The 13311-nt window shown below is 40.2% G+C and overlaps 1 protein-coding gene across 1 annotated transcript in view; it reads left to right on the top strand.

The window, feature by feature from the left end:
- The window catches only part of LOC147692577 (cadherin-related family member 4-like), a 422868-nt gene that overhangs the window by 143918 nt on the left and 265639 nt on the right, over nt 1-13311 (top strand). Inside the window, exons 6-7 of the mRNA XM_086938792.1 lie at nt 2993-3096; nt 8308-8438. Coding sequence (XP_086794918.1) covers nt 2993-3096; nt 8308-8438 — 235 coding nt within the window. The remainder of the gene's footprint in view (nt 1-2992; nt 3097-8307; nt 8439-13311) is intronic.

Raw genomic sequence — 13311 nt, 5'->3', positions numbered from 1 at the left:
GTGTCCAAAAATAAGTAGGATTTTTCATGCTTCAAGATCACTAATTAGCATGATGAAGATGGCAATTGAAATGACACTAAATTTTCCATGGCTTTGTTATGACGGCATAAGAAATCACATCTTCTAACATAGGACTCAAATCATTGAAAAGTAGCTAGTCACTAGTAACTCAGACAACAGAATGAGGAACACATTACATAAATCGATAACCTTTCTGCATTGTCTAGCCTTAATATCAATAACACATCTCTTTATTAACAAGCATACCTATGGGCCTGTGTCAAAATTGGATGCACTGTACCTGTTTGTGCCACGGCTCACCTTACATGAAGTGCACCTGGCAGAGACCAGGATAGTGTGTCCCATTATGCATTGCCGACAGAGCAACTGAAAACTCGGAGCTACCCCGGGGGCCACACATTCGGTGACATACGGAGCGTCTGCTTACAAGTCAATACTTGTTTCACAGTGGAGGCAGCATTTAAAACCCCCCTTGCCAAGCCTTAAAATCCCCTTTTATTACATATATGTCACCCCTAAGGTAGGCCCTAGCTAGCCCATAGGGCAGGGAGTTGTGTAATGTAAAAGGTTGGACATGTACTGTTAAGTTTTACATGTCTTGGTAGTGAAAACTCCCTAATTCGTTTTTCACTACTGTGAGATCCACCCCTCCAATAGAATAACATCAGGGACTCCTTATTACATTTCACAATCTGTAATTCTTAATTGGGATCAAGTAGATATCTCGTGCTTAGTATCTATGAAATTGTAATGATAAACCCTCTCTAATAGTAAAGTCGGATTTCTCATTACAAGTTTGAAAATGCTGACTTTTTCGTGGTTTACCCTGCAAGGGTTTGTGGCTGTTGCTTGACCAGGGTTCACACCCCAGCCAATCAAGGACCCAATTTCTCACAGTTTTCATACAGGCATATTTGTATTCTCCCCTTATTAATGGCACATCCACTCATGCAGAGTACCCTAAAATGTTCTCAGTATGTTATGGTGCCACCACAACCACACAAGTGTACTACGCCACAGTATCCATTCCTAACCTCTTAAAAATATCGTCAACCTTTTTTTCAAACTGCCCTCAGAATGCTATAGATCATATGTTCCTACGGTGCCATGTGAAACAAACGTTGGCTGATCGCTTTTTGAGCATTGATGTCTTTAATGAATTGTGCTATGCTTGTTAAAAAGAATATAGCCAATAAATTCCATGGATGAAACTTTCACCCCATGTTGTAGTACTTTTACCCAATAACCGTTGAGAATACTATCTGCTCTTACACTGTTCATATCAGATCAACTTACTGTGTAGGAAGGCCAGTCCCAGGAGAGCTACTAACATCATTAATTTTCTGAATTTCTGAATAAATTGTGGGCTATTTCAGTCTCCAACACTACCACAGACCCTCATTTTCTCAAATAACACATAGGCATTAGATGTGTTCTTGTGTCCCGTGGTTCTAGCCTGAATATGCTTGTTTAAGGTAAGTGACACTCTGTCATGGCCAAACAGCATGCACTATTCCTTGGAAGGTTAAACTAGGCAAGATCTTTATATTTTATAAAAAGTACATAAGACACCACTGAGTCGTCAGTCCCCCTTTGTGGAATATACGCCCCAAATAAATATTTTGCAGCTCGTATCATCATTTCTAACTGCCAGAGCCCTGTGTGTCATTTCAAATGTGACTGAGTGCTCAAAAACTTTAATGTGAGTTAAACGGGGACTTAATATGTAGTGACAATACAGCATGTACTGAGGTTCATGATCACATGGAGTATTCAAAGATGCTAAGAGGGAAAACAACAAATCAAGACTGGGATTTGACGTTTGGGGTTCCATGCATGGAAAGACAAAAGCAGATTTTGAGATCCATTATCAGACCTCAGAAGTGATCAGGTTTAATGACAGCTTATGAAATAATGACCTAACAGTCTGTGAAAGCCAGTTCAGGTCACTGAGCATCTGTTTAAAGCAACGAAAAGGAAATGTTACTTTCTTCTTCTCTGTTTTTCTAGCTTAAAGTGACTAGCAGAAAGAACGTAATATTTTTTTGCATTCCTTAGATAATTATAGAAAAGTTAGAATCTTTCTGTATGTTTCCACACATTCTAAACTACTGAAGCTTTTTTTAAACTGCCATGTATTGAATTGTTTCTAACATAATTTTGCAAGAAATATCTAAGGTGTTTGATTTGCTTAATTTAGCACTAGAAGTTCTATTTCTATTCTTCATGTTTGCAAATATACTCTCTTTTTCAAATGAAAAAGCTACACAGCAAGGTTTAAAGTGGTTTGTGGGAAAGGTGATGTTGTGAACATGCATTATATGGGCTAAAATACCTCCTGCATTACATGATAAGAATATTGCATGTCAACTCAGAGTTCCAGAAACTTATAAAGGAATTCACCTTCGGCCTTGTTCCTCTATATTGGAAGGGAACTCTTCGGTGACTTGCAATATGCTTATTATGTAGGGCAGGGTGTACTTTAACATTTATATATATATTTGTTTTAATTTACAAAGGTTGTGTAAAGCATTTTGTGTCCCCTAAAAGGGTGTTGAACAGTGAAGACTTAATGTAATGAACCCATTTCAGTTTTCTGAGTATACAAGTATTCTGACTTATTGGCTTAGCTTCTATCTCTGCATCAGAGCCCTTATAATGTAGAGAGTACCTTCAAAGAGATAGAAAAGTTTTAAATTCGTTTTACCATCCACAGTATTTATTTGACTCTCACGTAGACACAGAAGGTAGCAAGGACAATGCCTGGGATAAAAAGGGCAAGTCAGGACTAGCACCTGCACCCCAGTCCACATGAGCAAATTTACACATTCCTTGGTCAGTCATTGTGTGCTACTGTGCATCAGGCTTAAGTGTACTTATAAGAACAGTGGTAAAATACATTGGTTCAATAACATATGACCTCCTGCCTCCAATAAGATTTAGATCCAACTCTTGGTTTGCTTTTCCTTAGAATTTCAAGCTGTCAATAACCGTGACAGACGGCAACTTAAAAAGCTGCAGCGGGACCCTCAACGTGGTTGTACTACCAGTTTACAACAATGTGATCAAATTTACGTAAGGACGCTTTAATCTTGCTAAGATTTCTATTTAAAAGAATTGGCAGTGATAGGGTGCTCGAAATGTCTGTGGCTGGCTAATTTAGCACAATGTTCTGAGATTATTGTGTATTCTTTTCTTTCTTTCCCACCATTTCCAAACTTGTTGTGTTTACTCAGTGTTCTGTAATTTTGGGATGGAAGGGAGAGACTATTTATTTCTACTTTTTAGTGCTTTTGGATATTTGTCCCTACAACCTCTCAGTTCACCTGATCACTTTCTATGGCTAGACTTCAAGCGGCTCAGCTGGAGGCTTGGCTGATCCCATGTTTGGGTACTCACACACCACATATAGCAGCACTTTAAAATGTTTTGTTATGACAGTGATGGGGCATGGAATCTGTATGTGCACTTTAGCACTTTAGCAACTTATTGGGCTAGATTTTGAAACAATAAAGAAAGTGTGCAATATTATCATGGTGCATACAGAGTGCATATACTATGAAGAATATTTGGAAATTCACAGGTCATTCCTAAATCTTATACATAATAAAGCACCAAACTTACCCTCCCAATGTTGTGACTGACGGGGGGTCCAAGCCTGGTAGGGATCATCTTACTCCTACATCCTTGTCCTAGTCACAAGACAGGAAACAAACCCTGAAGCATTATGGGTGGACTATGTCTTATATCCCCTCCAGGATGAGCAGAGCTATACACATCTACTCCTACTTCCTGTTTTTCTATCCTGTGATGAGGGGGTTCGACCTCATACTTAACGACTGCACGTGGAATGGTAGGATAATGTGCAGTCAGAAATCTATCTGTAAGGAAAATACTAGTTTCTTATAGGTGTTAATGAAAAAATGCAAGCGAGAAAACAATGATTGGCCTATGATGTGCAATGCTGTAAACACTATTAATTCAAATTTCGTAAGTCAGTCAGTAGAAGTGCTGATTCACGAAAGATAGACAGACCCTCTTCATGTGACACTTTTATGCTTACCAGGTAAACGAGGGGTGCGCCAAGGATGCATACTTGCACCAACATTGTTTTCATTGTAAATAAATTATGTTGGTAAATATTTAAGTGAATGTGTTCACGGCTTCCCAAGGTAGGGTGGATGTTCCATCTCTGCACTGCTTTTTCCAGATGATACCTTTCTGCTTTCTCGAACCCGGTCTGGGCTTCAAAACCTGCTTAACAAATATACAGAGTTTTGTGAAATCCATTTTTTTGGAGGTGAATACCTCCAAGTCTAAGATTAGAATACTCAACCACCACAGAATTTGCAGAGGTGATTTGCAATGAAGGGGTCGACCCTGCAAATGGTAGGTAAATTTGACTATTTGTGGGTTAGAATTGACAAAACCAGAACCGGGAAATCCCACATTAAAAAAAGTTGAGTAACTTTGCACAAAGAGGTTTAAGGCAACCACCCCTAAATCTGCCTCCCCTGCTATTAAAGTGTGCAGGGCAATTGCCCAGGCTGCAGCACTCTATCGGGCAAAAATTTGGGGGATCGTAAACATCAAAGGTTTGATCCTCAAAGAAAATAATTGTTGATCTCTATTCAGTCTACTGCAGAGTACCCCAACCACTCCACTATTCTTCCACATAGGGCTTAAAAGGTTGATGGTGTGGCATTGCTGAAACCCCTTTTATATTGAGTTAGGTTGTGGTCCACCCCAGAGTTACATCACTATAGGTTGGCAGCAGAGGAAGTTTTGAATTTGGGTAAAACACACCCTACACCTTGGTTTGATCACGGTAAATTCCATCTTAATGATTTAGACCTGAGTGCCTATTGAAGTAACCCTTCCTCAATTAACCCGAGCACCAAGGGCTTTGTAAAAACTGCCTTCTGGAATAGTATAATCATCGCACACTATTGTAAAACTGGGGTGGAAGGGGGCTGGTGGGAGAATTTATATCCTTTAAACCTGCAAAGGAATTATATATGGATGTGACCCAACCACCCCAGGCCCACACTTTGCTAAAAAATTTAGGATGGGCACACTGTTGGTTAGTACATTTACAAACAGCTGGAAAATGTATTGTTCCAAACCAGCAGCTTGCGCATTTTGTAATTGCGCGATTGAGGATGTCGGACACGTGCTATTTTTTTGTCCCTTGTATGTCCGCTCATAGTCTTTGGTATTGGCCGATATTTCTGTGCAACGTGGTTACTCAGGAAAAAGTCAGGCGGTATGTTCTGAAAATTGTATGCATTGTCCCCATGAACTATTACTTTTTATTGTTGTTTTGCTGCAACGTCAATATGTTTACACTAGCCTGGTACCATGTATCATGTTTTCACTCAGCACTTTAATCTTATTCAAAGTTGTTTGGGAATATTTGATATAACAAATTTAAGCCTCACTATAAGTGCTGCACTACTTTTTTTAAATTGTCTTTTCATCAGAACCGGATAAATAGAGATTTTATTGTTGGACATTTTAAGCAGAAATATTTATTGTTCAATTACCTTTTATGTGATTTTTTTACGATGAATGACATGTTTTATGGGCTAGTTCCCGAAATAAACAATTGATTGACCCTAAATCGAAGCACATATTGGGGACCAATCAAAGTTTATAGTCAACAGGAATTACATAATGCAAATTTCGCACACACTTAGTAAGTATGTGGGTGCTTGGTGAATATGTATAAAGCAGCAGATCTGCACACACGCACACACGCACACACATACACACTCACATCACTTAAGGAAAAATGGTTCACCTACTCACATAGGTGCACACAATTTTAAAAGCAAGTGTATTATGACATTACTTAAAGAGTACATTTTTCCTTTTCTTTTTTTCCGGTTTTGACTTTGTTAGGCCAAAGCCCAAAAAAGATTAAAAAGAACAATTTTAAAAGTCCAGATTGTGTATTAAATGTATATAATTTAATTTCTTTCTTTATTAAAATGTGACTGAAAATGCCCATATCGCACATTCACATCAAGATTAATAATTTGAACTTAAAAGATCATTGCTTGTGAACAACGTCTAATACAATACTTACCAAATACAGGTTTTAAATATAAACAGCACACATATCAAACAACACAGGACGATCCAAGAACAAATACAGGAGAGAAACCTTATGACATCGCACATGTGCAAACGCTTCTTTAGTAGTCACCCTCTAAATAAAACTAATCTAGCCACACCGAAGTTTAATTCCAGTTCTTCCTTTGAAGATTTATTTCTCATCCTGGGCATGAAAATTGTTTTAAATATCTAAAAACTTTACTTAGTACTGTGAAGCCCATATAAAGCTCATTGATTTTATTGTAGAAATATAATCAGAATCCAGTTATGAGATTTCTCTTGAATCTCTGATTGTATTATAGCTTTCCATAGATCTACAATTCATATAAAAGCCACAATTGCTATATTTGAACATCCAACAATTTTCTTTTCAAAAGACAGCGAGAACTTACAAGTGCTTGGGAACACTGCACAGAAACTAAGGCCCATGAACATTTCCGTCTTGGACAGCTTCACACATTCCCTAACATTGATCAAATGCTTCAATTCTTGCTGTTCCCATGAACAGACCCCCAGTTCCTTTCTGGCTGATTTTACTACGGAAGACCTTGCAAGCTTTTGATTGCTACCTTGAATACCACCATGGTCCTCCAAAACCATCACTCATTGCCATATGAGAGTTGTGGTAGAATTTTCCCCTCAATTACATTTAAAAGAGATTTAATTCTAAACGCGCCAAATAAACTATTAAACATTCTGAGCTCAGATAACAATGTGTTTGATTGAATCCATTTTTTTCCCCAAAATGTCTATCCCTTGCCAAAGATATTGTAAACCAGAACTCCAAATACTAATATATATTATTTTCCATTTTAGTACCATCTAGCCACTAGGTGTATATAGAATTTTTATCCCCAAAAATGAACACTTTTGAGTTATCAGGGACAATTGTAAATGTATATATCGTGCAATAATTGTACAGATTTTTCTCTACAGTCCAATTTGGATTAAATGGAGGATTTTCAAGACATCTGCAAATAGAAGTCACCCCACATGGTTGCGTGGTAAGCAGGATCTTAAAACAGTAACTAAGCTGCGTAAGTGGTAACATGAGTGATAGTAATCACAAATAGATGTTCCAGTAACGTCTTCCAGATGGTAGCCTTATCTCCTGAGTCAAAGGCTTTCCTGAAATCCACAAAACAGCAAAACTGCAAACCGATCGGCTCTGTGGCCCTCTGGGAAACCTCCCATAATACAACACAATGATCAATAATCGACCATCTCTCCTGGAACCCCCTTGCTCTTTGGAATTGATGACTGACTGTGAGAAAAACGAGGCCAGCATTTTACGCAGAGTAAAATTAGCAAATATATTGGCAATTACGTCTATTAGTAACTTGTAACTGTAAGAATCGGAGCTAATCTGAAATCCTTTCTTAAAAATCAGCTTGAATATTATTCTCCTCAGGATCAAAGCACTAATTCATAAATCAATATCCATCTATAGAAGGGTTTAAATCTAATACACATGGTGTTTTTTTCTCTGGATTGGCGGTCTGTGGTAATTTAATAGTTTCTGTTAGCCTCACAATATTCCTTTCAGTAATAGAATTTTAAAAACTCCACACCAGAAAAATTGGATACACCTGGATCCACTAACAAGGGACTTTCATAAATGTTCAGAGTTCCTTAACATAAATAAAATAAACTTGAAACTACAGCTTGTAAATAATTGATTAAACATACCTGTTGCTGTTTAGGAGCCTATTTTGGTGTTTATCTCCATTTGGAAGATGCTACACACAGGAATCTTAGAGAGGAAAAAAGACACACACAACAAGATGGCACCTGCTCGAAATATGGTCATAAATAAAAGCTGTCTTTCAAATCAATTCTAACATTTATAATTGTGTTTGTACCTTATTTTAAATACACACTCAAGTATTATATGCAGACCTCACTGCAGGTGAGGGTTACCCAGTCTGATGGTTTAGGAGCCAAAATCTAGGATTACATCTGGAGGTTGGGTAGGATCAAGCCTGCAAACCATCTCTGTCCAACTCCCTCTCCACCCATCATCTTCTACAAAGCAGCAATGGCTGAGGTGACAGACTTTTCACCGGATTAGAGAATGGGGTTTATTCCATAAATACAATACAAAATAAGTAATAGGCTGTAAACATTTTCAGCAGCTATATAATTCTGTTTTTTAATTGACTCTAGGCCCATCACCGCAGCTGCCGCCATTGCTGAGAATAAGGGGCCACTGTACAAGGTGACTACAGTTTCTGCATCAGGGAACAACGTGCTCTATGAGATGATAACCTTGACTTCGTTCTTTTCTGTTGCAAAAGGTAAGAAAAAGGGCCTGATCTGAAGTTTGTCTGGTGGGTTCCCCGTCTCAAATGCAGCAGATATCCCTTCCGCTTAATTACAAATGACATACCATAGAATGCACTTGTAATTAAGGCAGACAGAATCCGTCATTTTGTGATGTAATAAACCATCCGCCAAACTCTAAATCGGGCCCTTAGTTTGGGATACGCAAGGATGCAATCAACTGTCATACAAATTAGGGTAGATTTTGTGGTCGTAAAATTAAACAATGAAAATACACACTATATCATGTTCAAGCTGGAGGTTGCCCATACATCTATAATGTCTAGTCTGTCAACAGCATGGGGTGCTAGTAAAAGTTTATGGTGCTCATAATGTATCTGGTTCTAAAATGTTTGCACTCTCAAATTCACCTTGGTTGGAAAAAAAAACCTAATTTTGAAGGCAAGCCCAGAATTTTAGCCGTGCCTTGCAAATGGAATTTCAGTATTCTCAAATTTAGTGGGGGTGGTGGTTGTGTGCTTCTTTGTTGAGCCTATAAATGTTGCTTGAAGCCCGCAAGAGAGATTATTTGGGAGTGTTAGCCAACACTTCATAGATAGTGCACTACCCTGAAAGAAATGCAAATTTGCACTTATCAGGACAGTAGTATGTGTGTTTCTAGGGTTGGAATTGGTAGGGAACGCTGCCATATTTAATGAGGACTAAGGGCATTAATTTCTTCATGGTCAAAAAAGAATTCACTACGAAAAAACCTAAAAAAGTTATATGGGTACATATACCTCACATTTCAGTACGCTTAAATACACTCCTGAGATTTTTTTTTAAATCAAAGGAGCATCAGAATATACTCCAAATGTAATTTTTCTTTTTTGGAATGTATTTATTTGCATTTTCATTAACACATTGTAAAACCACATCAGGTATACAGAACATCTGGTTTCCGTGTTCATTACAGATACAGCAAGGTCAGAGAATACTAGTACATAGACAATCAACAACAACAAATAATGTCTGCCAACGGGATCCCTCTTTATCTCTCCCCTTCTCCCTGGTATTTTGCCCTTCCCTGATCTACTGCGAATCCGTGAGCATCAGACCATAGTAGGTCAACCATGGCTTCCATATTTTCAAAACTTTTTGGGGCACCCCCTTGCCTTGTATGTCGTCTTCTTCCCCAACATATACATGTCCATCCCCCTCCGCCATTCCTCCAGTGTTGGATTAGTATCTGCCCCCAATTCCTCGCCATGTCTCCTTTGGCTACTACCAGACCCGGTTGGAACAGCACCAGCTTTACTTTGGGGAGATCGATCTCCGTGGGTATGCCCAGCAAAATAAACAAAGGGTCAGGAGGTATGGATTCATGCAGTATAAGCTCCAGTTCTTTCAAGAGGGTGCCCCAGTATCGCTGAGCATGTGTGCATCCCAAAATAGTGTGAAAGAAGGTCTCTTTCATGTTCTTACATTTCAGGCAATTGGGGGACTCCGCTCTACCCATCTTATGCAGTCGGGCTCTGTCATAATACATTCTATGTAAGTATTTAAACTGGATCAATCGCAGCCACAATTTTATGGCCACCTCCCTCTGGTGCATCAGGGCCATTTCCCAGTCCAAATCTTCCATATCTCCCAGATCCGCCTCCCAGTGTAGTCTCAGCTTACGTAATGGGTCAGGTGTATTATTCATGATCGTCCGATACGTCCAGGACACTGCTCTCTCTCCAATGTCACCCATCAAAAATCACCCTTCTAACGGGAAATACTCCATGAGGCCCTCCACGTCAATATGTTGCGTCAACCAGGCATGCATCAGTTGCAAATACTGAAAGTGTTGCGTCTTGTTCATGTCGAATTCCAGCTGGAGGTGTGGGAACATCACCAGCACTTAACGATATATTATGTCTTTAAGCTGGGAAATACCAACCAAATCCCACTTCTGAAAGCCTTTCAGCTTGATAAATTCCTGAAGTCGCGTTCCCACCCAAAGCGGGGTTTCCTTGGTCACCCGATCTTCCCATTTCATGCACCTCTCTGCCTTTATTCATGCCATTATCGCTATTTGTGTGGCCGGTAACAGTTTTGCAACACCCTTGCCTCCATAAAGGTAGTGGGCGAATGACCTATAAAGAAACTGAGTATGCTCAAGTGCATATGCCGGCTGATCCCTCTCGCCGAAGGCCCATTCGTTAATTACTATCAAGTGAACAGCCCAATAATAAGCCCGTAGGTCCGGCAGTGAGATGCCTCCGCTGTATTGGTTACATTGCAGCTTCGAAAAGTCAAAGGAAAATTCCAGGAGAAACTACTGTATTATTGGCCTATCAACGTCCCATTCGTCCAGCTTACATTATTCAAAAAGAACCATTCAGTTAAAGTTTCCACACTAAATGTAACGTTTACAGTCTCTTTTATTTATTTTTTAAAACAAGAAGAGTGGGATAAATAGATTATCCTGTACACATTCATTTAAAATTTCAGCAAGAAAAACTTTTTCCGACAATGTATCTAAATAAAACAATACTTTAAAAAAAGCATTGTGCATTTTATTTCATAACATTTGACCAAGATTGTCCGCATCACTTCATACACTATGGACATCAATAGATTAAAAACATTAGCAAAATCCTAATCCTTAAAACAAACAACACATTATATTGCTCTACAAACAACCCCCCAGAAAAAGTAGTGGCTTTCAGTATTTGTGCTACCAAATTACATGATCCAATTGCCTTTATCTATTCAACTGGGAGTCACAGTATCAAAAATTCATGAGCATCTGTTTTTTCCTAGGCTCCACTTGGATTCTGTATTAAGTTAAAAGCGTCAACGCGTTTTGGTGTTGGCCCCCTGGATACTCGAACGACCCTTCTTCAGGACTGAACAGTTGTTTAAAAGCGTTCACCATCTTCCAAAATAGGAATCCGTCTCTAGATGGAAATGTCTGGCACGTTATATTCACATGAAAGAATTATCCTTCTTTTTGGGCCTGCTTATTATCTCATCAAGAGTGGACCTTTCAGTTGTTTATGCAGGTCGGGTAACGTTTATCTTATAGCTGTTCCTACTTATCACTAATTCCATTCCATTATCGATCTCTGGAGCTGCAGTCTTTGTATATTAAAACATCTGTTTCAACGAGGAATAGTGGTGGACTTGAGATTGCTCCACTCTGGAAGGTCCCACCTTTATTTGAACTGGATATGTTCTCCGGTTCCGTGGGTTATCGCTTCTGCCTCGGAATTGAAAAAATGCCTTCTCGGCTTCTAAGGATAGTATGAGGTGCGGGTCGGGCCTATGTCGCACCACTTCCAACCAGTTGGCCACCCGTCTAAGATTAAGTCTTGTTGACCTGTGAGGCATAAAACCAGACTGGTCTCTCTGGATAAGCCCTGTTATAACTTTGGTTAGTCTGTTGGCCAGCATTCTAGTCAAAATCTTAGTCTCTATATTTATGAGGGAAATGGGTCTATAGGAACCGCATTCCTGTGGCGGCCTCCACTCTTTAGGTATCACCACGATAGTCGTCATCCTCAGATCCTCCGGGAGTGCGCCACTTTCCCGCGCCTCCAGATACATCTGTAATAGATGTGTGCTAAAAAGCGCCCCCAGTTGTTTGAAAAATTCAGGCGGGAGCCCATTGGGACCCGCGGATTTCCTGGTTTTCATCTGGCCTATGGCTTCTACAATTTCTTCTCTGGTCAGTTTTACCTCCATTGCTTGCATTTCACTGGGCTCTAAGCTAGGGAGCTGCATAAATTGTAAATACGTGTCTATCTGTTGGGTGCCTTCCAGCGGTCTTTTGGCATTTAAGGCCTCATAGTAACCTGCAAAGGCTTGTGCTATCGCATCTGGGGTCTGGTGAACCTGATCTTTTCCTGTCTGTATTTGGGCTACCCATCTGCTTTCCATCTCTTTCCAGCTGAGCCAGGCCAGCAATCTGCCCGTCTTATCACTGGCATCATAGAGCCTCCTGTGCATAGCTTGTATGGTGTGGCGCACGTCTTTTTTGGCTAGCGCAAGATATTCACTCTGCAAGAGTTTCAATCTCCTAAACCTAGAGACGTCGTCCCCTGTGCTAGCTTGCGATTCGGCCTGTAGGAGCTCCGTTTCCAGGTTCTCTACCTCCTCCGCCTCTTTGCGTTTCTTATGCGCAATAATGTTTTGAGCCCTATCTCGGAGGACCGCTTTATAGGCTTCCCATAGGGTAATAGCGGAGTCCACCGACCCCACATTTTCCTTGAAATACAACTCTGTGTCTATTCTAAGTTCCTGGGACACCTGCGGATCTCGCAGTTCCCACAAGTTCAGTTTCCAGTCTCTGGGTTTGTGTCGTGACTGCGCACTGATTGTCAACCACATGGGCAAATGGTCCGAGAGACCCCTCACCAGGTATTCAATTTTTTGTACGTCGCCCAGTTCTCCTGGTAGAGTAAATATATGGTCTATTCTCGAGAATGCCTTATGGGCCCCAGAATAAAAGGAGTATGCTTTAGTCTGGGGGTGCTGTTTCCGCCACAGGTCAGTGAGTGCCAGTATATCTACGAAACATTTGAGTGGGGTTTCCCTAGGGTCCCTTGATGGACCGTTGTGCGATCCCATATAGGATCCATCACATCATTAAAGTCTCCCCCTACAATGTGAGTGCTGAACCCGCTTCAAGAAGAATGGCCGCCAGTCTATCCATCATCTGTCTCTGTAGCCTGGGAGGCGCATATACGCTAATGAGTGCATTGTGTCTCCTGTCCCACAACCCCTGTACTGCCACATATGTCCCATTGGGGTCACTTCAAGTGCGTTCCACCCTGAACGGTGGAGTTCTCTTAATCAGTATCGTGACCCCCGTGCCCCAGTTGAGAAACATGCATGCGCCAGTGTTATGTAAAGTCT

The sequence above is a fragment of the Lissotriton vulgaris genome, chromosome 9 (genome assembly GCF_964263255.1).
Source record: "Lissotriton vulgaris chromosome 9, aLisVul1.2, whole genome shotgun sequence".
Lineage (NCBI taxonomy): Eukaryota > Metazoa > Chordata > Amphibia > Caudata > Salamandridae > Lissotriton > Lissotriton vulgaris.
This window is presented reverse-complemented; position numbering and strand designations above follow the sequence as displayed.